Raw genomic sequence first — 26,420 nt, 5'->3', positions numbered from 1 at the left:
TGTCTGCCTGCGGTGGGGCCTGGGGACAGGCACACAGACAGACAGATGGACGGACGGACGGACAGACAGACACACACACACACACACACACACACACACACACACACAGTGGGAGGGACGTACGGACATACGAGTGGACAGATGGTGCATGGCGGACAGCAGGCAGGAAGACAGGCAGGCAGACAGACAGACAGACAGATACCGGTGGTCTAATATGACCATTTTATGGCTAGGCAGGCCAGGCTGGGAGACAGACAGACAGACAGACAGACAGATAGCGGTGGTCTGGTGTGTTAAGCTCATTGACTGTGATTCATTTACCGCCATTAAACGGCCATTTTCCAAAACATACAGGACTGTGGTCTGGTCTGGACGCGGTGAAAAGAAATTCAACATGCAGCAAGACTTGAAACTTGCTTTATTAGATACCGTATACTTCTGCTGTTTGTTTTCATTCATTGTACTTTATTGTACAGTAAATATGATATATAGGAGGAGGATCCTCCTATATATCAAATCTCTTTGCCCAGTGTTTTCAGCCCAGTGTTCTGTTCACCCACAGAAAAGGGACACTGGGATGTATGTGGTTATTTGTGCGGAATGCTTTGAAAGTTTAGCTGGGAATAGTAGCCTAATCAGAGACAGATTTTGAAATATTTCAATTCAAACGTTATTGTTATTCAGGTATTGACATTCCAATAAGTTTGGAGAAATTGTATAAAAGGTGCAACATCTAACAAGACATCTAATCTATCTGTTTAGACATCTGATCTAATGACGTCATGTGGATCTCAGACTTCACATAGCCAGTCTTGACGTCAAGGTATTATTTCAATATTTCAGCCTATAATCCATCGTTGAAGTCCAGAATGATAGAATTACGAATTCAAAGAGTTAAATTGATGGCATACTACGGGTTGAGTGGTCTGCGAGATTAGCCCTGGGACAGACTCACAGACAGACACAAACGCACAGACCCTCCTCTAGACAGCTAGCTCAAGACCTTCCGACCTTTCCTTTACAGAAAGGTTGTTAAACTCCTTAAACTTAACATTGCCATACCCTCTCCTACTTATAGTCTCCACAGCTAAAATCTTTCATGATTAATGTTGCATGATTATTTTCACATTATGAAAATAACTGCATGCACACAACACAACACAACACAACACATGAGAGCCCATCCAAACAGCACACGGCCCTCGCTCTTTGTCCCGTCCACAGTCCACACCCAGCTAAATACAGTCACTCTTTCCACTGACAGACATAGGGACAACAATGTACAATGGACAGACAGGCGGACAACACAGCATGGAGACATAGAGACAGAGACAGGTGGACAGACATAGGGACAACACAGCATGGAGACATAGAGACAGATGGACAACAGCATGGACCAGAAGGCCTGGACCAGAAGGCCTGGATGGATGGATGGATGGATGGAAGGCCTATACTATGTTGTTGCTGTAGGGCAGAAACCTCTTATCTTCCTATTCGAACTTTTTGTGTTTTTGTTTTCGTAATTTAATTCCCTGCTTGATCACACTACACTACAGCGTCACACGAAAACATCAAGCAGCAGATCTGCTATAGCTCGAAACGCATTTTGACCTTGTCATTTGGCTATTTTGGAATTTAAATCCTGAAAAAGAACAGTTTTTCCCACCCAACAGAGACGATAATATAGGTACAATACATGTATTGGCAGACTTGCAGACAGATGCAGACACAAAGTAAAGTAGGCTACAGAAAGACAAACAGACAGACAGACAGACAGACAGACAGACAGACAGACAGACAGACAGACAGACAGACAGACACATTTACATCTCAGTCCCTCTTGGGAAAGCCGGAGACATAAAGCAGGAATTTGACAGCCAGCTCTCTCTCTCTCTCTCTCATTGAGCGGTCTGTCAGCGGTCGGAACTCAACTGGACTCACATCAGAAGAGACAGTCAGATGAAGATGATTTCATCGCTGAGCACAGAGAAGATGAGCGGATTACATCAGCCACTGAGGAACGCTTTGTTTGTTGTCTGTTGGCTATGTTTGGAGTTTGCTTTTAGATTCTAAAGCAAACTCCAATATAGAGACCGTGACACATTTTGTTCTCGTTTCCAAAAGAAATCATTAACTCGGTTGTTTGTATCCGCTTCTGCGTTCTGTCACACCAGTGTTCAAACAAAACGGAACAGAAGGCCCATCTCTATAGGATGAACTGATAGCTATAAACTCCACTCCAATGAATTACGATTGAAACCGATAAGTGTTTGTTCCCCCGGTTGTTCTTGATCCCTCCGAGTCGGAGCTATATAACAGCTTTGATCTGAAAATAAAACGCTCGGCTTTACATTGCCACACATACTGTAGCCCCCCATGGTTGTGTTAAGCTGACTATAGTACAGCAAACGCTTGAAACGAATTCAAAAGCTTATGGCCTGTTTTCGCAACGGCCTGCCGAACAGGCCGCTGTGGGCTGATGTCCTGCATGTACTCGGTGCCACCTGAAGTGTGTCTGTTAAACGATGCGTCACACCAGACGATGGGCACTTAATTGCGTGTGACCCTCATGCTGCCTGTAAGCACTTGGTGGTTGTTGGACACAAACCGGGCCATATTTTGCCTGTGCAAACAAAAATGTAATGATTGTGTTTGAAGTATATGGGCCTGCTGTGTGTGGGAATTGAACCCCTTAAGCGATTTAGACCTCATGCAGGCCCATTCTACAAAACGTCTTCTAAATCCTGACAGTTTTCTGGGTGGTGCTCAGCCTTTTCTTACTGGGAGGGAGGCAAGGACGCCCAGAGTTATTATACTGTGTTTGGCTGCGACCCCCCATCTGAAAATATGCTGTTCCCAGAAGCAAAGATTTGAGTTAAAAACCGTGAAAAGGCTCTGAAATAATATATATTCAAAGATTTGCGGCACATTTTGCGCGGTTTTTCAAAAATAGCAGACCTACAAGCACTCTGTGCCGCGCTATGAGCATGTAGATTTGCTATTTTTCAATATAGCTAAAGTATAACATAATGCTTTAAAACACCAAAAGGGGTTCCCGTTCAGAATGGGTTAACCTTAGCAAGGTTTTTGATGGATTGAATACTTTATTAGTCAGAAATGTAAACAGCACGTGGTGGGTCCTATAGGGACTTGTTTATATATATTGGAAAGAAACCAGTGATTCACGTAATGGAGGACATTCCACATTTTGGTGGCAGAGTATAGTATAGAATGAGAATGTTCCCATGATGTAATGTTAGGTAATACTCATTGTGGGGAATTTAACTATATAATTCAAGTGGCATTTGGTGAATTTGGCCGGCGGCGCCAATCGGCTGTTGCTTGTATGACCGCAGTGTGTTTGTTGGTCAAAACAACAGACGAGCTCACATTTTGTTTTCTCTCTCCATTCACCACCAGACAGTGTTGCATCATCATATTACTGTTAGGAGGAAACCCCGACATATTATACTATAGCAGCGACAAACAAACAAACCTCTCCTCCAACTGGCTCCTCCTGCATCAGATGCCACTCCATTCCAATAGGGCCCTCAGTGGTGGTGACGTGTATATATACTGCCTTTCTCGACCCTACATGGGCAACATGGCGGTTAATAGCCGAATACTGATTTCAGCAATATTGATTTCAGCTGTTACAATTCCGAACATGCAAACATGACCCACTTTAATTAAACTAGACTAAGACTAACATTCAGTCTATATTAGTAGCTCAATGATATTATTATATATTCTATTATATAATATTAAACATTTATTGTCTTTTTGATGTCCAATGTATTCATATTTAAGTTCATAACTAAATGCATTTTTCAACATTTATAGCACTACGACGCATTTTGAGTTTGTAGATCGGCTATATTTTTACTACTTTTGTGTGACATAGAATAACAAAGTTATTGCATTAATTACAAAAATAATTTCTGGAGTGAGTGTGGAAATACAGTGGCCCCTCTGGAGTGAGTGTGGAAATATAGTGGCCCTCTGGAGTGAGTGGAAATATAGTGGCCCCTCTGGAGTGAGTGTGGAAATATAGTGGCCCTCTGGAGTGAGTGTGGAAATATAGTGGCCCTCTGGAGTGAGTGTGGAAATATAGTGGCCCTCTGGAGTGAGTGTGGAAATATAGTGGCCCTCTGGAGTGAGTGTGGAAATATAGTGGCCCTCTGGAGTGAGTGTGGAAACTAGTGGCCCTCTGGAGTGAGTGGAAATATAGTGGCCCTCTGGAGTGAGTGTGGAAATATAGTGGCCCTCTGGAGTGAGTGTAAATATAGTGGCCCTCTGGAGTGAGTGTGGAAATATAGTGGCCCTGTGGAGTGATTGTGGAAATATAGTGGCTCTCTGGAGTGAGTGGAAATATAGTGGCCCTTTCCTATCGTCAAAGTTCCCCACGCCTGGATTAGAGCCCTGGTGGTGACGTATATGCGCTGCCCTGCTCTACCCATTGACCCACGCAGGATGGCAGTATACTGTAGCTGTCTTTGTCTGAGGTTCTGTTTTTTTTTTCCTCTCCCCCTGAATGTAATCTCTGTGGCAGACAGGGCCGCGGCCCAGCAGGCTGCCGTCCAAGGCCGTTTGTGTAAAACGCCCAGTCAGGATGGGTGTGGACCCTGGCCGTCTGTCTGTGCTTGCTCACAACAGATGGAGTCAGCGTTTCTCTGACTGATGCACTGATATCTGCTAATGGAATCCCGTCATTAATCCATTCCGGGCGGGGAACCCCTTTAGATGTTAAGAAACAGCGGATTGTATAGATCTGCTAAACGTGAAAATGTGGCGCAAATCTTTGAATATAATGTATATTCTTTCAGAGCGAACATTCTTTGCTTCTGGGAGGGTCCCTGAAGGAACACTACATATATTTTCAGAGGGGGTCGGCGGCCAATTACATTTTTTGGGGGTCCTTGATATGAAAAGGTTTGAGAACGACTGACACACATAGAAACATATGTTTTTTTCAGAAAACTGTATAGGATTTAGAAGACATTTTGTATAATCTGGTCTCAGGTCTAAATGGGTTATCTGGGGGCAGGTATAAACTTTGATTTATTTGTGAAGGGAAAGCTCTTGTTTTTCTATTTTATTTGCACAACGAATGACTTCTTATGCAGGGCCAGACAAGAGGAACAGAGGATGTTTCTCTTCCGTCTTCCCAGAGAGGTGTTGGAGGTGCATGTTGGTGGTGTGATGATGAGTCACTGGAGGAAAGGTGACTTGTTTTATCCGAGCGCTGCAGGAATGCAGAAAGAGGCTGTGCTGGCACGGACAACAAACACAAGCAAACATTACGCAGCAAATGTACAAACACTACTATACGACACACAGGCCAGTGAGGCCAGTGAGGCAATAATACAGAGCTTATTAAAGGCACGGTGATTCTCCAGCGTTTTCATTTCAAGGACTCCCAGTTTTGGTATATGCATTTAAAGCCTGATTTATTCTATAGTTGGGTGCTGGTGTACGTACGTCATGCTCAGGAATAGCAGATCTACAAGCTTACAAGGTGTGGCCCCCCTAGGGGCCACTTTGGTTCCACAGGCGCACTCTTGCTCCAATCCACATTGAAATTGGGGCGGCGGTGGCTCAGCGGTAGAGTGGCTGGATGGTAACCGCAAGGTTGCCTGCAGTCCGAACCCGGGCTCCCCCCAGAGTTAGTGTCGAAGTGTCCTTGAGCAAGACACTGAACCCCTAATTGCTAGGAAACAAATTGTGGTATTTTATCATGAACATTACATTAGTGAGGACCAATTATATGAAGATAAGTTGAAAAGTGGTGAAGTCGTCCTTTAATAAAAGGTATCCGGAGAACTCGCAAGTTTTCCAACTCGCCGGAGCGAAGATTCTTCATCAATGTCTTCATCGTTATGCTAACATGCTGTCTTCATCGTTATGCTAACATGCTGTCTCCATTGTTATGCTAACATGCTGTCTTCATCGTTATGTCTTCATCAGTGTAGGTATATTATGTCAAACTCACAGATGGTATAGTTCATTTCCAAAGTGATCAAATTATTTCGTGCAATTAAATCAGCTAGATAATGATTTAAAAAAAAATCCATTTCAGTATATTAATATATTTGTTGGAGCCAAAATGCTTTTTGTTTATTTTGTTTAGTTTATTTACACTAATTAACGATGTCTTTCTTTACGATGACGTCATGAGAATTGGTTGTCACGAAACGCTCATTTACCTGTCACTGTGACGGCACTCAGGTGCGACAGGGGAAGACGAGACAGTTTTCGACCGTGCGTGGTCATTATAGGTTCAGTTGTTTTGTTTGTTTAATAGTTACAGTTTATTTACGTTTGTTACTACTGCTGAGTATCAATAAATGGATTGACATATCGAAAGTAAGACATCTCTGGACATTGAATTAATCACACTGCACGCGTCAAACACGTACAACCCAGTTGCCCTGCTGTAAAGCCTAGTTGTAGGCTGTACAATATTAATACTAATTAATTACATTGTTTCGGTACTTTGGTGTTTAAACTTTAGCATTCCTACTTCATCTATAGGGCGCGTTTGGAAATACCGCACCGGAGCGCACTCCCTCGCCTATTAGTTTGCGAGTTCTCTGGTATCCTAACAAAGTATTTAAAAAAATCAAAATCAGTTCAATCTCAATCTCACACCCAGTAATAAACAGTTCTTCGAAATCGGCACTAGGACCCATACGCTCTCCGCCCGGCGCTCCCTCCCTCCTTTGTCTGAGAGCCACTCAGAGCCTCTCTCTCTCCTCCTCCTCCTCCTCTCTCTCTCTCATCTCTCTCACTCTCCAGTCAGTCAGTCAGTCCACTCTGCAGTCAGTCAGTCAGTCAGTCTCTCTCGTGTCTGTATTAACGGTGTTTTTTTCCGGGGCTCTAGGTGTCTGTATTGACGGTGTTTCAGGGCTCTAGGTGTCTGTATTGACGGTGTTTCGGGGGCTCTAGCTGGGACAGAACACAGACTGGATGCACCATGATGCCTGTGAACCTCCAGAACAACAGACTGCTGCTGCTCACTGCCTACCAGCAAGTCATCGACGAAACCACCGACACTGACTGGTGAGTGAGACAGACAGACAGAGAGAGAGAGCATCTCTCAGCGTTCTCTCTCTCTCTCACTTTATCTTTCTCTTCTCTCTCTCTCTCTCTCTCTCTCTCTCTCTCTCTCTCTCTCTCTCTCTTTTGTTTCCCCCCTTTGCTTTGGTTGCTTTTGGGAGTGTTTTGTGGTTTTATTTTGTTGCTGCGCTTATACGTTGGTTCAAGCTGTGCTTTGGCAAGGGTGTGTGTGTGTGTGCTGTAGTGCGCGTGGTGCGCGCCGTGCGTGCAGGAATAATGGTGTGTTCTGATGGAGCTAGCTGCTGTCGAGAGGACACACACACACACACACACACACACACACACACACACACACACAGTCACACACACACACACACACACACACTGACACACACATGCACTGATGGAAATATGTATTGGGTAAGAAGGACAGAGGGAGGATGGAAGGAGGACGGATGCAGGGAGTACCCCCCCTTAGCCCCTCCCCTTTCCACCTCACCGGTGTGCACGTGTGCGTGCATGTACATGCAGCAGCATCCCTCCTCCCATCCCTCACACACACACACACACACACACACACACACACACACACACACACACACACACACACACACACACACACACACAGCCACCAGAGAATACACAGAGAGAGAAAGTAGGCTAGTAGGGGCTTACCACCACCACCAACTCGTGGCTCTCCGGACACACTCCACAAAAGGAAACCACCAACTTCTTTCACTTTTTGTTTCCGCTTAAAGAGAGATTTATTCTCGTCAAGGAAGTTGCCTTCATGGATTCAAATGAAAATGTTATCGCATAATGTAGTTAGGCCTATATCCTATATAGCCTGTCGCAGTGGTCCCCAAACTCTTTTCCATGTCAAGGACCCCCAAAATTGACACTAATTAGCCCCGCGAACCGCACATTTGAAGAGACATGCCTTCCATTTGTATCAGAGTTACAGACCCATAAGGGTCCATTTGGTTCCAAACTATATCATTTAGCCGGCGAGGACCCCCCTGGAACTCCCTCAAAGGACCCCTGGGGGGTCCCCGGACCCCCACTTTGGGAACCAACTGCTATACAGCCTATACCGACAAAACAAGGTGGGCGAGCTGGCTGTGTAACTTGTGCTATACCGTACATGTGGAAAAGCTATCATGCTGATCTGTACTGTGCTGTATCTGTCCTCGTTTTTCCATATCACGTTTTAAACGGGTCATTTTTACAACCTGACGCATTACTTATCTTGCACTCTCGCACAACGTTTTAAAAAATAACAGATCTACAAGCTCACAACGCATCACACTGCGACACGTGAGCTTGTAGATCTGCTATTTTGTATTTTTTTGAGGGGCTCCTATACACGCAGGTTTAATGTTTGTTTTTAGTTCAATGTTTGTTTTAAAAGCGGGGATGGGGAAAAAATCATTACGTCATGTTGTCTCTTTATTGTTAATGGCGTTTAATGTTTGTGTTTGCACCGTTTGTTTTACATCACCACTACACATCACCTAATCAACATGAGTTAGACTTTATTATACTAGCGCTCCTCACTTCACACGGGTGTGACTTTTTTTTTAGATACAGATACACACTGACAGCCTGGCATGGAACTATATAAGCATAAATGAGGCTTTTTAAAAAAGCATAAAAGCTGGAGTCATATAGGGCTCCATTTTTGAATACTTCAACTAGCCAATCTACATTGGCACGTTTGTAGACTGGCCATTTTAACTATTCAAAAATGTTTTGCAAAACAGTAAAAGTTTAGGGGTTTAGGGGTTTAGGGACATCAGATATACGTGAGATATGAGCAGGTCTTTATCTGGGTGAACCTGCAGGCTGACCGGATGGCCGTCTACCCATACTGTACTGTGCTGTAGTGTAGTAGACGGTGCACTAAACGGCACGCCGGGCGGTCACTTGTTTTGGACAAACATTAGATTGTGCAACGGGAGGAGGAGGAGGAGGAGGAGGAGGAGGGCTGTGCTTTCCGTGCAGCGGTGCCGGCTTCCGCGCTGTGTGCAGTCACAGTGCACCTGGAAACCATTCTTCTCAGTGGTTTATCCCATGCTGACCTGAGATCAGATTCATACGAGGTTTTCCACTGGACACACACTGGTCTGATTTATAACCCATTCTGACCTGAGATCAGATTCTAAAAAATGTCAGTCGTTCTTCGATTTAAAAAAAATAGCAGACCTACAAGCTCGTAGCGCGCCACTCGGTGGCGCGCTATGAGCTTGTAGATCTGCTATTTTTCAATAGCTAAAGCTTAACATGATGCTAACACACAAAATGGGTTCCCGTTCAGAATGGGTTATACAATGCCAGGGACGTGCAGAGAGTGTTTAGAGGGGCCGGGGCCCTTTTTGGACAAAAGAGGGCACTTTTTGACAAAAATAGCAGACCTACAAGCAACCCAGCACTCTTTTAGCTAGTGGAGAGATGCGGTGTGTACGACATGTATTTCTTTCTTGAACAAATTTGTTCAAACGCAACATACACTGCGTTCAAGTTCAGGAGACTTCATGAAAAAGAAACAAAAAAAATCTCCTGAATGCTGCCTTGGAAAGGAAAGGAGTGGCGTTTCCATTTCTTTCACCAGGTAGTAGTAGTAGTAGTAAATTGCTTCATTCGTGGTCTTGAAAGTTCAGTTGTTTTATACAGACGGGTAAAAGGGCAGCCCTTTGATGTCTATGTGTGCACGTCCCTGTACAATGGCGTTGTAAGAAAGGCTTGGGTTGTGGGGTATAAGTCCCTGCGACATGCTAGCGTCATGTCCAGGGGGTGTACTTGTACTGCCATCATGTCCAGGGGGTGTACTCATCACTTGGTTAAACTTTCAGGGTAAGAAGAAAAGTATCGCACATCCTCCATTGCATGGTGCTGAGCCAAAACAGTAGAAACGGTATAAACAATAAAAAAATAAAGCAGGGGCTCGCAACTCACTTTCAGATGCTACAAACTTTATTTTTGTGACAGGCTATAGGCAGAAAATATACGACGTTTCGAACTTTCGACCTCGTCTCGCTATATATAATACTTGACAAAGACCGCGTGGTCGCAAAAAACGTCGTATATAATAAAGTTTGGAGCATCTGAAAGTGAGTTGTGACTAGCCCTGCTTTCTTTTCTTTTCTTTTTCGGGTGTACTCACTTGTACGTCAAGCTGCCTCACGCTACAGAAATCATTTATACAATACTATAATCATTCCACTGGTTTAAGTCTCATTTCTTACTTGGTTTCACATCGTGTTCAAAAGAGAGCAGGCTCTCAGTGGGCTTCCCTGAACAAAGACAGGAAAAAGAAAGAAAGCGTATATCACACCGAAAAATAGTCGATGTACAGTATAATAAAACCAGGCTCATATGGTGTCCATTCTGGCCAAGTGTGACACGTATGACGTTGTCAGCTTGTAGATCTGGTATTGTCTGTGTGCAAAGACGCCGGCAGTGCCCGGCACGCAACCGAGTATAAATCAGGCTATACGATCCTGTTGGTGTCAGTCCACGGGGTTCATAGTTCATATGAACATAATCTGAAACCTTTTCATGTCAAAAGACCCCCAAATTGACTTACTGTGTACGTGTAGCTGGACCCCCATTTGAAAACGTTATCTTTTTTTTGCCCAGGGACGACAAATCATGTTGACGATTTGTCAACATTCTTTGAAACTATAGCTTTTTCTAATTCCTACATGAGCTCACAGCGTGACTGGAGGGAGCTTGTTAGATGTTTCGAACGGACGGAGAATAAAACGGTGCGTGATGTTTAGATTGATCCTCATTTTGCTGAGCATCCCCTCCTCATGGACCCCCGGGGGGTCTCCCCCCCCCCCCCCCGACTGACCCCATCCTGAGGTTTATATATAGAACACTAGAAACCTTTCCCCTGGGTTTTATTATACACCGTGATTTTCTTTAATTTCAAAGCCCCCCCCCCTCAATTTGACACGCATTAGGCGTGTCAAGCTATCAGTCATTTATCTGAGGACCCCCTCCAGAGACAAGAGAAGGACCCCCTGGGGGCCTGGTAGTCCCTTCCTTTTTTACCCCTGAGGAGACCCCATGGTTTATATAGCTGGGTTTACTGGAGGCCTGCCGGCCGCTTTCAGCCACTCTGGAAGAGAGGGTGTATAGCCGCGCTGGGAGAGACCTACTGCGCTGTAGTGTAGACGCTATCATTTGCTTTGGATGGATTCCGTTGCAGGATTTTGGCGGAAAGTATAGCGCTCAAGGAAATGACGTTGACGGTTTACAAAATCAGTTAACGTTCTAAGTGTTGTGATTGGTCGGAATAATATCGTATCTGGGGGGAAATATATATCTGACGGATGTTCCGGACCGACACTTCCACCGATAGCGTCTCTGTCTTACGTTGTGACCAGGCTTTTCTCTCTGCCTTAGGTTGTGACCAGGCTTTTCCCTCTGCCTTAGGTTGTGACCAGGCTTTTCTCTCAGCCTTAGGTTGTGACCAGGCTTTTCCCTCTGCCTTAGGTTGTGACCAGGCTTTTCTCTCTGTCTTAGGTTGTGACCAGGCTTTTCTCTCTGCCTTAGGTTGTGACCAGGCTTTTCTCTCTGCCTTAGGTTGTGACCAGGCTTTTCTCTCTGCCTTAGGTTGTGACCAGGCTTTTCTCTCTGTCTTAGGTTGTGACCAGGCTTTTCCCTCTGTCTTAGGCTTTGACCAGGGCAGGCTTTTCTCTTCACAGATGAGTAAGCCTGGGACCGAGGCTAGGGCGTAGCTATCGGACGAGATGTGTCAATCTGTCAGCTCTCTGTCTCACACACACACACACACACACACACACACACACACACACACACACACACACACACTCACACTCACTCACTCTCAGGGAATTATTGGGAGTTTCAATACATTCTTTCTCGGTGGCTTTTAATGGATGTGATATGGTTTCAGTTTAGCCTTGGTGTTAGTAGTTCCTCCTCCTGGACAGCGATGACCCGACCAGTGCTGCTGCTGGGTCTGATTGTTGTGGTCACAGCGCTTCAATAAAAGGTGCTTTCATAACCCATTTAGGACGATTCTGGGAAGAAAAAAAAGGCTTTAAAAATCTAAACGGTTTTCTATACAGTATATGTCAGTGCAGGTGCTCAACCTTTTCCGTGTAGGGGGGGGGGGGGGGGGGGGGGGGTCCGCGGGCCAAATACTGTATATGCGGTGTATCAATTTGGGGACGAACCGCTGATTTAGAAGGAATTTGTATAGAATCGGCCTGACGTCTTAAGGTTTAAAGGTCTCTTCCTCTCTCTCTCTCTCTCTCTCTCTCTCTCTCTCTCCCCCTCTCTCTTCCTCTCCTCTCCTGGAGGAAATGGCGTCAGGCAAGCCAGAGTTCCAGAGTGTGTGTGTGTGTGTGTGTGTTCTGCTATAGCCCCGGTGAATTCACCGCTGATGGGCGTCTTTGTTGAATTATTAAGACGTGATGGTGAAGCAGCAGAGGGACAAAACCAGGCACATGCAGAAGGAGAGAGAGAGAGAGAGAGAGAGAGAGTGTGTGAGTGAGTGAGTGAGTGAGGGGGTGAGGGGTGACATTCCAGTCTTATAGTGTGAGAGAGAAGCCCTCCTTTGTGTTGGCCCGGGCACGTGGCCAGATGAATCTCATCTTAAGACCCCACCTGTCAAACAATGACGAGGTGGAAAAGAAAGGAATAATGTGGTCGGTGTCAATTTATCACTTTTCTATAAACGTAAACGCGGGACCCGAGGGGGCGGCGGCAGGCGTCTCTATTTTAAATATCGATATCGTCTTTTGATTTGGGGCTGCCGAGAGCAGAACGGGGCTGCAACTAGAGCTATAGATTGTGTTAGATTTTCTGTCATTCGACACAATTGCTTTATCACACGTGTGTGTGTGTGTGTGTGTGGGTGGGTGGGTGTGTGCGTGCGTGTAACTGTGTGTGTGTGTGTGTGTGTGGGTGGGTGGGTGGGTGTGTGTGTGTGCGTGTAACTGTGTGTGTGTGTGTGTGAGTGCCACGGGGTGTATAACGGAAGAAGTCTAGTACCCACAGCCATTTCCTCCTCATCACCACCGAGTCACTTGTCTTCAGGTGTCATTTCATAATTGAAAATCTAAACGCCGTCATTTCAGACATCTGTTTTAAGACTCTGCCACAATTAACCCATTCAGAACGGAAGCCCTTCTGGTGTTTTTAAGCATTCATCATGTTATACTTTAGCTGTTGTAAAATGGCAGATCTCTATATGTGCTCTTTTTACCATTTACTATTTAGCGTGGCACCGAGTGCCGCGCTCCGAGCTTGTAGATCTGCTATTTTTGAAAAACCTTGAAAATGTGGCCGCAAATCTTTGAATATATATTTATACTGTGTATATATATATATATATATATATATATATATATATTCTTTCACAGTGAACGTTTCTAACTCAAATATTTGCGTCCCTGAAACAACAAAAATACAGACACTTCTGTGGGTCCTTCGCACAGGACACATTTTGAGAACCGCTGGGATAAGAAACATAGGTTTTTCAGAAAACTTTTTAGGATTTAGAAGACTTAATTTCAAGAGTCCTCAGTCCTAAATGGGGTTAAGAGTACTAGTCATTTCAGAAAGCACTAGTATGTAGCCCCCCCCCCCCCCCCCCCCCCCCCCCCTTTAAAAAACAAAACAAAATCACAGTCGGTGCCTCAGCAGTAACGTGAACCCACTGCCATCTGCTGCCAGTCGATATAGTCTCAAACCGAGGTCATATTGACCTAAATATGGAGACTTTAGTTTCAGGATGTGTAAACACACTGTCCCCCCCCCCCCCTCTCTCCTGTCACGCACACACACGCACGCACACACACACACACACACACACACACACACACCACACGCACACGCACACGCACACGCACACGCACACACTGCAGTGCAGTGCTCTCTGACAAAATGGTCGATAGCATCAGAAATAGCACGGGTGCATTCTAGCTCTCGGCATGTATAACTTATACTTAACCCATCGCTACCATGCAGCCAGGAAAATAATCTTCAAAAAACTCTTAGGATTTAGAAGATATAGTAGATATAGATATACAGTAGTATAGCCGGCTAGTATTTTTTTTGTAAAATCTTGAAAGAAACAAAATGAAACCCAAACAAATCAGACCCGTCTGAGTGGTACCGTATTGTACCGTACCGTACCGTATCGTACAAGCCCTCCTCCCTGGTCTGTGTGTATGTGTGTTAGGCATGTGCAACAGTGACACTTGGTGGTGAACAAAGGCTATATATGTGTCCGTGCTCGGACGCAGACACACACACACACACACACACACACACACACACACACACACACACACACACACACACACACACACACACACACACACTCCTCCTCCTCCTATAGGCACGAAGAAGTTTGAGAACTTATAACTTAACGGGTGAAGTCACAGTTTTGAACCCTGAACCAAAGTCTATAACTGTTGGCTTTTATTATATATAGACCAATCCGTCTGTAATGATTAGGTCATAATATATGCCCAGAAATGTGGATTATAATGTCATTTCAGGCAATCAGCTCTGAATTGTTTTTGAATTTCTTTTTTTTGTAGCCCGGTTGTTGGGTTCATGTTTTCCGGTGCAGTTAAAGTTAGGATCGACACTGAGAGGAATTTATTGTTGCCGTCGTTCTTAATCCACCGTCACTCTCCATCAGTGATGTCTGGGATGATGACATGCCTTTTGGTTCCACATCTGTCTCTGATTTGCTCTCAGCAAACATGAGCACTGTTTAAACGGCTCTTATTGCATATTTTACTATACTTAGACGGACACCGGTCAACTAGGGGAACGATGCAAGTTTGGGGAATGCACTGTGGCGCCCCGCCCGGCTATCAGCCATTGTATCCATTGTCAGAGTATAAGTACTCGTTGTATCTTCTTCTGTCTGTATGGAGATCTCTCCGTATCTGTCAAGGGTTCAAGGTCAAGATTGTGCTTTATTGTTTACATCTTGTACTGTGTTACATATACTGTAAGAGTAACACTTATGTTTGTTTGGCTTCCTCTTACAGACAATGCAGCAGCATAGATAGCATAACATTCAAACAACAAAACACAGCACACAAAGGGATAGAATCATGAAAGTGCAAGAAAGGGCATTCAAAGAGTAAAAAAGAAAATAGTAACATATGTACATGTTTTCCCTGTAGTAGCAAAGTTAGGTAAACTTTACGTGAACAGCTTCACAGTAGCTTATATTCAATATATACACGATTTAGTTTAAGAAGGTGCGATTTGAGGTTATGTTCCGTTACATACTGCAATTGTCTGTCTGTACTTCTCCATTTTGTCGCCCATTATATGAAGGGAGCGCTAAAAGGACAACAGAGGGTGATAATAGCTGTTATCGGCCCTTGGGCTGATATGGCGGCATGCAGTGGCTGGCCAATCACAGCAAGCACCATGCGCTGCCTCTGTCTGTGAGCGACCTCAGGGCAGAAGGGACCGATATGCCTCTGTCTGTGAGCGACCTCAGGGCAGAAGGGACCGATATGCCTCTGTCTGTGAGCGACCTCAGGGCAGAAGGGACCGATATGCCTCTGTCTGTGTCTGTGAGCGACCTCAGGGCAGAAGGGACCGATATGCCTCTGTCTGTGAGCGACCTCAGGGCAGAAGGTACCGATATGCCTCTGTCTGTGAGCGACCTCAGGGCAGAAGGGACCGATATGCCTCTGTCTGTGAGCGACCTCAGGGCAGAAGGGACCGATATGCCTCTGTCTGTGAGCGACCTCACGGCAGAAGGGACCGATATGCCTCTGTCTGTGAGCGTCCTCAGGGCAGAAGGGACTGATATGCCTCTGTCTGTGAGCGACCTCAGGGCAGAAGGGACCGATATGCCTCTGCACGTCAAACAACGGTTACCAATGTTTAACAGATCTGACTGACTGACTGTGGTTGTCTTTGGTGAGTTAGCTACAGCCATAACAGCCCTATAGGGCTGATAATATATTGACCACTTAAACACCGGCATCTGAAAATAGCAGATCGACAAGCTCACAGACGACGCGAGCGCCTCTGGCCTGCACTGAATGTCCACAGTGGGGCCAATTGACCGTTTGCAGACCGTGGCCATGTTTCCGTCAGAGTTTTGCATGCACTCGTTTTCAGTAAAGCCTCCTGCGTTATGTGCTAATTCAGAACAGGTGGCACGCAGGGCAGTTGAGTGATATCTATAACGAGCACTTCCAAACTCCAGCACTTGGAAAAAGAATCACCTGCAAGTTCACAAAGTATAGCTCATAACATGTCTACAGTGGATCTTTATGAAACAAACACTTTGAGGACAGAAAGAGAATAATTCATGCTTTTCGTACAGCTGCAATGTTGGTGAGTTTGACGTTGTGTAATACAATCAGATAGGACTTCTCTGTCTGGATGAATGGGCTGTCATTGGAAGTTGCACCTAGGTATAGCACCTTGCCATTAACTTCTTAACTTAAGATGGCCGGGGTCTGCATTATGGAGAATAAACAGCCTGTTTCTGACAGGCGGACGCATTGATTGATGACGTGCTGAGCAACACTTCACCGGCCAATCGGTGGCTGTCTGGCTGGCTGACCGCCACACACGCAGGCACGCCTGGTCATTTTGTAGCTTTTGTTGAGCTCAGCATGAGAGGCTGTGGGTAACTATAACTGATGAACCAAATGGACCCTTGTGGGTCTGTAACTCTGAGAGTGAACCAAATGGACCCTAAAATAAACTAGCAGTAACATACCGTACGTACATGTTTTCCCTGTGGTAGCAAAGTTAGGTGAACTTTATGTGAAGCTGTTCACAGTAGGTTATATATTCAATTATATACAACACAATTTAGTTTAACCCATTTAGGCCTGACGTCAAAAAAAAAAAAAAAAAAGAAAAGAAAAGTCTTCTGAAAGAATATATATTCAAAGATTTGTGCCGCATTTTCACGATTTAAAAAAAATAGCAGACCTATACAAACTCGTAGCCGCGCTATGAGCTTGTAGATCTGCTATTTTTCAACAGCTGACCGACCACCACACACACACACGCACGCACGCCTGGTCATTCTCTAGCTTTTGTTGAGCTCAGCATGAGAGGCTGTGGGTAACTACAACTGATGAGCAACTGATTAACCCACGCATTCATCGTTGGGAGTCGGCGGGTATATAACAAACCTTCCGGCTCAAGAAACTACAAGATAAATTAGACGTTTATGCCCGGCACTCAAGACTATAGTGACAATAGCTATATGGAACAGCTTTTAAATCCTCTGTATCTCCGCAGAGATTAAAATAGGATGCATTTTGCATCCCAAAACGCAGTTTATAGTTAAGCCATTTAGGCCTGATGACGAAATTTAAAAAAAGTCTTTGTGGCGCGTTTTCACGATTTTTCAAAAATAGCAGACCTACAACCTCAACAAAGGTTGAAGATCTGCTGTTTTTCAATAGCTAAAGTATAACATAATGCTAAAGTTAAAACACCAAAAGGGGTTCCCGTCCAGAATGGGTTAAGTGACGCAATACAACCACGACCTCTGCATCCACGGGATGCACTACTGTACTGTTTTTTTATTCTAGTTTGTTTTGCTAGTTATTGCTAGTTATTTTTTGTTATAATAATCATTCCTTCTGTTTTCTACATGAATATATCCACATTAGAACCATATAAGTGAGTTAAATGCTGCAATTTGTAAAAATAACGTCGCTGAAGTGGGACTGAAATGGGGATGAAAATAATGATTGGCAGCCGCCAATCAAGCTAAAAGGTTAACGTGGCCTTTTGGTTTGGTGTTAGAACATCTCGAGGGGAGTTTAGTTTAATGTCGCGTGTGTCTGACATTATGGTGGACGGAGCAGAGGGGCTGTTCGTATAGTTGGGATGGGGGGGCTTCGCCCCCCGTTTTTCACACTTGAGGAGGTCGGAACAATGGTGCGGCTTCCTAAACGGTGCTGACCCCAAACAACAAGCAGGGACCCCCCCCCCTCCCTCACCCCCCGTTGTCCTATTAAAATTATACAAGTCCCCTCTGCCATCTTTATCTCCATCCAGGATATATAGACACATAGGATTTGTATGTTTTATAGACTAGTAAGGAAGACCCCGTGAAGCAGGGAAACCCCCCACCTAGATTAACCCATGCAGGAACGGGAACCCCTTTTGGTGTTTTAAGCATTATGTTATTACTTTAGCTATTTTTGAAAAAAATGTGAAAATGTGGCGCAAAGTCTTTCGAATATATATATTCTTTCAGAGCGAACGTTTTTTTTAACTCAAATCTTTTGCTTCTGGGGGGCGTTCCTGCAAACAACATATTTTGAGATTGCGGGGTCCGTGGCCAATTACATACAATTCTGCATGGGGTTCCTTGACATGAAATAGTTTGAGAACCACTGACATAATTATTAGAAACATGAGGTTTTGTCGATAAACTTGTCAAGGAGTTGCATGGTGGTGAGTGACCCTTTTTGTGTGGTTAGGGGCTTTAGCCCATTCTGGGGCGGGAACCCCTTTTGGTGTCAGCATTATGCTATGCTTTAAGCTTTTGAAAAATTGCAGATCTACAAGCTCATAGCGCGCCACCGAGTGGCGCGCTAAGAGCTTGTATAGGTCTGCTATTTTTGAAAAATCGAAGAACGACCGACATATATAGAAACATAGCTTTTTCAGAAAACTGTCAGGATGTAGAAGACATTTTCTAGAATCTGATCTCAGGTCAGAATGGCTTTAGGCAACAACAAAAAAAACAGGTACAAATCCACATGGTCGATCCACTGAGCCACGAAGAAGGACAGTACGTCTGGCATAGAGGGAAGGGGAACAAATCCACCGAACCGCAAAAGCATGCGTTTATAGTTAACCCATTCTGACCTGAGATCAGATTCATATACGAGGTTTCCACTGGACACACACACTGGTCTGATTAAACACATGTATGCGGGACAGACACATGGATGTAGTGCAACACGAGGACATAGAACAGTGTATGTTAAGACAATATTAACGGTGTTTTAAGAACAGTGGTGGAAAAAGTACTCAAATAATCAATACGGCAATCTTGAAGTACTCTGTTGAAAGTAAACGTCCCGAATTCAACATGTACTCGAGTAAAAAAAAAGTACAAAAGTATTGGCATCAAAGTGTACTTTCAAATGTCTATACAAACCTTTTGAAAATAGTCGATCCACAAGCTCAGAATGCGCGTCATTGCGACGCATTGTGAGCTTGTAGATCGGCTAATTTTGTGTGGTATGTTTTGTGATAGTAATCCAAATCTACAAAGTTAACGAGCAACTCAAGTTTTCAAATAAATGTAGTGCAGTAAAAGTACAATATTTGGATGTAGTGGAGTATAGAAGTAAAAGTATTGGAAATTGGGAGTATACAAATATACCTCATAATTGCAGATCTTCATGTCACTTTCCGGCATGCTCTGTGTGTGTGTGTGTGTGTGTGTGTGTGTGTGTGTGTGTGTGTGTGTGTGTGTGTGTGTGTGTGTGTGTGTGTGTGTGTGTGTGTGTGTGGGGGGGGCTGCAGACATCGGAGAGCTGTCCACACACGCACACACGCACGTCTGATGCTGACGTGAGAGCCTCTGTATTATCAGGTCATATAATAGACACCAGATCAGCTGCAGTTGAAGAGAAGAATGCAGGACATCAATTCATCATCAAACCCGGAGGTTATGCAGGAAACGCCTATATACTGAGTGGCAACAAACTACTCTCTGGCCTTGACAGCCCATGCATCCAAACAGAAAAGTCCTATCTGATTGCATTAAACAACGTTACACGATGTTAAACTCACTTTGCATGTTGCCTTGCCACTCCATGTGCCATTCACTTTAAGCGTGCGCATATATACACCCTCTATAGCAGTGAGTGCCTGCTTCTTAAACATTAAAGAGTCGATCCGCAGCGCAGAGTGCATTATGTGTTTCAATAAACCACATCATATATAGGCACTTAAACCAAAGACTGAAACGTAACGAATGTTTATTCATATATTATTCATGAAATATAAAGTATAGCCCTGTTGATTCATATTGTTTATTCGTATGGTATTCTTACTAGAGCGGGGGGGGGGGGGGGTACTGGCCTACTTGGAACGATGCAAGTTGGAAATGCATGGCCCACCCTGCAGTTATTATGTATATGTGTCCCTTTTATGCCCATATATGGACTTATGGAGTTCTTTCTCAGGCTTGCCCAACTATGGAGTCTATGCAGATGTCATATTTTTTTCTAATTCAGTTAGTTTTAGTTAGTTTTGAGAGCGGGGTTGTTCGTTTTTATTTTGGTGAAACGCTTAGGGCCGATTCATACTCCTATTTTAGAGCCGAATAAAAGTCGGTTCGGCTCTGTAGAGCCTACAATTTGACGTCATTTGAGGTTCGGGGGGCGGGTACCGTCCTAAAGTCGTCTCTTCGGTGCTACTGAAATCATTTCGGCACTACAGCGCCGAAACAGAGGTAAAATAGGAGTATGAATCGGCCCTTAGTTTTAGTTTAGTTTTAGTTTAGTTATAGTTTAGTTTGAGTTTTTTTCGTGCTTTGGTTTAGGGTTAGCGTGGCTACATGCTGCCGTACGCTGCTGAAAACTGCCGTAAAACTTGTTGGAGAAATGAGGAAATTAATCTAATGAATTATAATATTATAAATATCCGAAAGGCATATAAATATTGATACAAACTAAAACTAGGGGTATTTTGTCTATAATTTCAGTTAGGTTTGAGGACACACAATGCAGTTTCAGTTTAGTTATCATTTTCTAATTTATTTTTAATTTTTTATAGTTTCATTTAACTAAAATGTTTTTTTAATTCTAGTTTTCGTTTTTTAGTTAGTTTTAGTTAACTATTATAACCTTGACACACACACACACACACACACACACACACACACACACACACACACACACACACACACACACACACACACACACACACACACACACACACACACACACACACACAGAGAGAGAGAGAGACTTGGTGCATTTATAGATAGATATCTTAAGTTATTTAAATCAAAGTGTTTTAGACATGGTTCCATTTGGTTTCCTCCTGTAATCCATCATGGTTATGTTCTTTAAAGGCAGCCGTGGACTCCTGCCCTGCTGCGTTTACAGTAAATAATACATTTCTATACTAATCACTTCTCTGTCCCAAAATGTCATGATGACTCATGTTAGGAATTCTCTCCTGGCTCCGTGCCTGAGGACAGCTCACCGTTAACCCATTCTGACCTGAGATCTGATTCATACGAGGTTTCCACTGGACACACACTGGTCTGATTAACCCATTCTGACCTGAGATCAGATTCTAAAAATGTCAGTCGTTCTTCGATTTTTCAAAAATAGCAGACCTACAAGCTCGTAGCGCGCCACTCGGTGGCGCGCTACGAGCTTGTAGATCTGCTATTTTTCAATAGCTAAAGCATAACATGATGCTAACACCAAAATGGGTTCCCGTTCAGCATGGGTTAACCCATTTAGAGTAGACCTGAGGACGGTTCTGAAAAAAATAGCTTCTAAATGCGCCACATTTTCAAGATTTTTCAAAAATAGCAGACCTACAAGCTGCGCTACGAGCTTGTAGATCTGCTATTTTTCAACAGCTAAAGTATAACATATAATGCTTTAAACACCAAAAGGGGTTCTCGTTAAAAACCGGTCAGTGGTGGTATTTTTTTTTTACCTTAAGTAAAAGTATCAACACTGCAATGAAGAAATACTACGTTATAGAATAATTTAAAATGCACTTGAGTAAAATTACAAAAGTATTGGCAACAACTTAAAGTACCAAAGGTAAAAGTGCTCAAGATGCAGAATTTCCCCTTTTTTGTGTTGGAAAATATTTTGAAAATAGCAGATCTATAAGCTCACAATGCGTCACATCGCGATGCATTGTGAGTTTGTTGATCGGATATTTTCAAATGGACTGAAATGAAGTGGTTAATGCATGCAATAATCACAAATCTACAAAGTAACTATAGTAGTAACTAATGTTTTCAAATAAATGTATTGGAGTAAAAGTATACAATATTTGGTTCCCAGATGAAAGTATAGAAGTCAAAGTATTGGAAATTCGAAAATACTCCAGTAAGTAAAAGTACCTCAAAATGTTACTCGAGTACTACAGTACTTGAGTAAATGTACTTAGTTACTTTCCACCGCCGCTGCTTCTCTCTCTCCTGTATGGCGTTTGTGTATTATGTTTTAACCGTGCGCCGCAGGGGGAGAAATGAAAGGTGGACAGAAGCCGTTTGAAGTTAAACCACGGTATAGTCAGACACAAAGGAGAGGGTATTGGGGGGGGGGGGGTGGGGGGCTTTTGGAGAATCAGAGTATAGCTGATCTGGTATCAAACGCTCCCCCCCCCCGGCCCCCCCTCCGGCCACATCCACCGTCTCCCCCGACCCATGTGTCCTGGGAGTTCATTATTTGAAGAATCATCTTTGGGTATAGAATGACATCAAAGCTGGAATGCTGCTGCATATAGCATGCTTTTAAGGTATATACCTGCGGCTGTTTTGTAGCAGCCATATACCACCTGCTCTTTAGAAGATCCATTAGCTATATATTAAAAAAAAAACAGTAGGTCGTTTTTAGGTGTCTCTGCCTTCATATATAGTCAGTCTTATTAGTCGTTCCATTCGGTGTTGTTGTTGAGAACCTTGCGAAACCCCTTGTGAACCTATATAGCAGCATATGTTTGCACCTTATGTCTAACCTCATGTTCTTACATGTATATGCAGTATGAAATATAGCTGTCCTTCTCAGGGGCGCCTGGCCCTCATGTTTATTGTAATGACACGGTGTCGCCCACAAAAAGATCCCCCCCCATGCCTTGCCAGGCAGGCGCCACTGATGTGCGCAGACCGTTACTATCGCTCGCTTAGTTTTCAGGAGAGACAAAAGAAGGACTCCTTCTGTTTCTCCTGAAAACGATATGAGTATTGCAGCCACTGAACCTGGTGTGAGGTTTGTGTCACATGATGTATAGGCCTGCTCCTACTGCGTGTGCAGCAAGGCCCTACAACACGCTACACTTTAGCTCCTACTGCGTGTGCAGCAAGGCCCTACAATGCCTACATGCTAAAATTTTGCTTCTACTGCATGTGCAGCAAGGCCCTACAACACGCTACCCTTTAGCTCCTACTGCGTGTGCAGCAAGGACCTCTACACGCTACACTTCAGCTTCTACTGCGTGTGCAGCAAGGACCTCTACACGCTACACTTTAGCTTCTACTGCGTGAGTGTGCAAGGCCCTACATGCTAAACTTTAGCTTCTACTGCGTGTGCAGCAAAGCTCTACACGCTACACTTTAGCTTCTACTGCGTGTGCAGCAAGGCCCTACAACACGCTACACTTTAGCTCCTACTGCGTGTGCAGCAAGGCCCTCTACACACTACACTTTAGCTTCTACTGCGTGTGCAGCAATGCTCTACACGCTACACTTTAGCTTCTACTGCGTGTGCAGCAAGGCCCTACACGCTAAACTTTAGCTTCTACTGCGTGTGCAGCAAGGCCCTACAACACTCTACACTTTAGCTTCTACTGCGTGTGCAGCAATGCTCTACACGCTACACTTTAGCTTCTACTGCGTGTGCAGCAAGGCTATGCTACACTTTAGAGCACTGGTCCCACATGTAGGCCTATAGCTTCTACTATACTACTATTTTCACTAAGTTGGGTCCCCGGGCAAAAACAATGTAGTTTCTCTGTCGGGGTCACAGGGGGCTAAAAGGTTTTTAAGAGGGTCTTGAAATAACGTCTGCTCTTTCGGCGTATATATATATATATATAGCAGGAAGTGGAGGATGTTTTTGGATTCCGGGGGTTTCGGAGTGTCCTGTGGTTGTTCCTAACGAGCTCTTCCTGTCTCCATCAGTGTGTGTGTGTGTTATTGATCGCTGTGTGCGTTTATGCATGCAGGCATGCTGAAGGAAGCTGACGGTGCGGTATACGTATATACAGTACGCTGTACAGTATAGGTATACACGACATGGCTTCATGAGGGACGTGCTAGACCCGACGACGACGGTTTTAGTCATATTATACTGAGGACAACAGCAGGGACCTCCATATATGGGCATAAAGGGGACAAGGACAGTTGAACAGAGGCCTGAGCCGTGGGGTGGCATAGTTAAACAGAGCTTCCTTTCCTTCCAGGCCGTGGGGTGGCATAGTTAAACAGAGGTTCCTTTCCTTCCAGGCCGTGGGGTGCTATATAGTTAAACAGAGCTTCCTTTCCTTCCAGGCCGTGGGGTGCTATATAGTTAAACAGAGGTTCCTTTCCTTCCAGGCCGTGGGGTGGTATAGTTAAACAGAGCTTCCTTTCCTTCCAGGCCGTGGGGTGGTATAGTTAAACAGAGCTTCCTTTCCTTCCAGGCCGTGGGGTGCTATATATATATAGTTAAACAGAGGTTCCTTTCCTTCCAGGCCGTGGGGTGCTATGTAGTTAAACAGAGGTTCCTTTCCTTCCAGGCCGTGGGGTGCTATATAGTTAAATAGAGCTTCCTTTCCTTCCAGGCCGTGGGGTGCTATATAGTTAAACAGAGGTTCCTTTCCTTCCAGGCCGTGGGGTGCTATATAGTTAAACAGAGCTTCCTTTCCTTCCAGGCCGTGGGGTGGTATAGTTAAACAGAGGTTCCTTTCCTTCCAGGCCGTGGGGTGCTATATAGTTAAACAGAGGTTCCTTTCCTTCCAGGCCGTGGGGTGCTATATAGTTAAACAGAGGTTCCTTTCCTTCCAGGCCGTGGGGTGCTATGTAGTTAAACAGAGGTTCCTTTCCTTCCAGGCCGTGGGGTGGTATAGTTAAACAGACTGGTTCCTTTCCTTCCAGGCCGTGGGGTGGTATACTGTATAGACGAGGAGCTGCCTGCCTGCCTGGGGGTGATGAATGGTCCAATCACACGGCCCCTCTAGGCCTCAGGCAGCTGTGGTCACCGTGGTAACGCGTCCCCCAGGCAGAGGTATTATTCCAGGGTCGGGTGTAGAGTTCTGATGAAACGTGTGTGAAACACCGTTTGTTTGGTCCCTACACACACGCCAAACACGTGTGTGTGGACCTTAAAGGTCCGCTGACATGCCCCGAAATTAATATGGGTGGTACAGCACATCACGTGGTCTGACTGAAAACAGTTTGAAACAGTTTGAAACGGGGCTACGGCGCTAGCAACAAGTGGCTATAGGTCAGGCTAGCGTTTTTGACGGTACATTTAGCGTCATATTGGCTATAAATGTAATTGAAAAAAATTATTTTTTCGCCAGAAATGCTTAGTTTGAATGCAATTGAGGTTGGCGTGGGGTTTTTTAGGGGAACTGCAGCACAAGCGCAAATTTTGGACTGGAGTCCCATGTTCCCCCGGTCGCCAACACCCCTGTCTGCCCGCTCTGAGACCTCTCAGCCCCGCAGCGCGACAGTCGCGACTACGGACGGTCTGCTGTTGTCTGGCCGAGACTGTGAGAGCAGCCCCGCAGCGCGACTACTGTTCTTTTCCCCTCTCAGCCGCAGGCTGACATGTACACCCTCGCTCTCACTCTGTAATACCGTAGTTAGTTACCACAACATTGTTCAAGTGAACTATAGTGTGTTTATGTTTGTATTCATTGTAATAATAAATATCGCTATGCCGAGGCATAGTCTTGCGGACGAGATCATGAGCCTCTACGGGGGACTGGGCATGTGTGTACACACACACACACACACACACACACACACACACACATGCAATGGCACGGAATCTCTTCCCCGCTGTCATGCACTATAGCCACGGCTAAAAGTTGTGTGTGTGCGTACACACATGCCCAGTTCAATGCGGGGACCTGACCAGAGACTATATGTCCGTCCGTCCGTCCGTCCCCCCGTGTGTGTGCAGCCTGCATCTGAGACGGGCTAGACTATGTTGTCATGCGGAGCGACGCGGCGATAAATAAAATAATCATAGCGATATTGATTATTACAATGAACAAGCATAAACACACAGTTCACCTGAACAATGTTGCGAAAAAATAATTTTTTTAATGAGACTTTCACCCAGTATTCAAGCTAAATGTGACACCAAAATAGTAGCATAAGTTGCTATGCTACCACGGCCACCAAGCCCGGCGAGCCCGCATAGAAGTCGTTGGGGAAAGCTTTCGCCACTCTGACGTCAGAATCATGATAGCATTGTTTGATAGCAGTTATTAGCTCCCGAGGGGCGTGTCAGTCTTCCTTTAAAGGAATACACACACACACACACACACACACACACACACACACACACACACACACACACACACACACACACACACACACACACACACTGAAATCAGAAGATGGCCTTTTGTTCAGCTATAGAACCATCTTA

The 26,420-nt window shown here is 44.7% G+C and overlaps 2 protein-coding genes across 3 annotated transcripts in view; both read left to right on the top strand.

Moving 5' to 3' along the window:
* Window positions 1-26,420, top strand: part of LOC308327279 (uncharacterized protein) — a 551,554-nt gene that overhangs the window by 67,116 nt on the left and 458,018 nt on the right. The gene's annotated exons all lie outside the window — the stretch shown is intronic.
* dbn1 (drebrin 1) overlaps window positions 6,802-26,420 on the top strand; it is a 124,059-nt gene continuing 104,440 nt past the window's right edge. For both annotated transcript variants that reach the window (XM_080779586.1, XM_080779585.1), the window contains exon 1: window positions 6,802-7,062. In XM_080779586.1, coding sequence (XP_080635712.1) covers window positions 6,977-7,062 — 86 coding nt within the window. In that variant the 5' untranslated portion in view covers window positions 6,802-6,976. The remainder of the gene's footprint in view (window positions 7,063-26,420) is intronic.

Source organism: Protomyctophum bolini (genome assembly GCF_963924005.1).
Source record: "Protomyctophum bolini genome assembly, chromosome: 13".
In the NCBI taxonomy this organism is placed as follows: domain Eukaryota; kingdom Metazoa; phylum Chordata; class Actinopteri; order Myctophiformes; family Myctophidae; genus Protomyctophum; species Protomyctophum bolini.
This window is presented reverse-complemented; position numbering and strand designations above follow the sequence as displayed.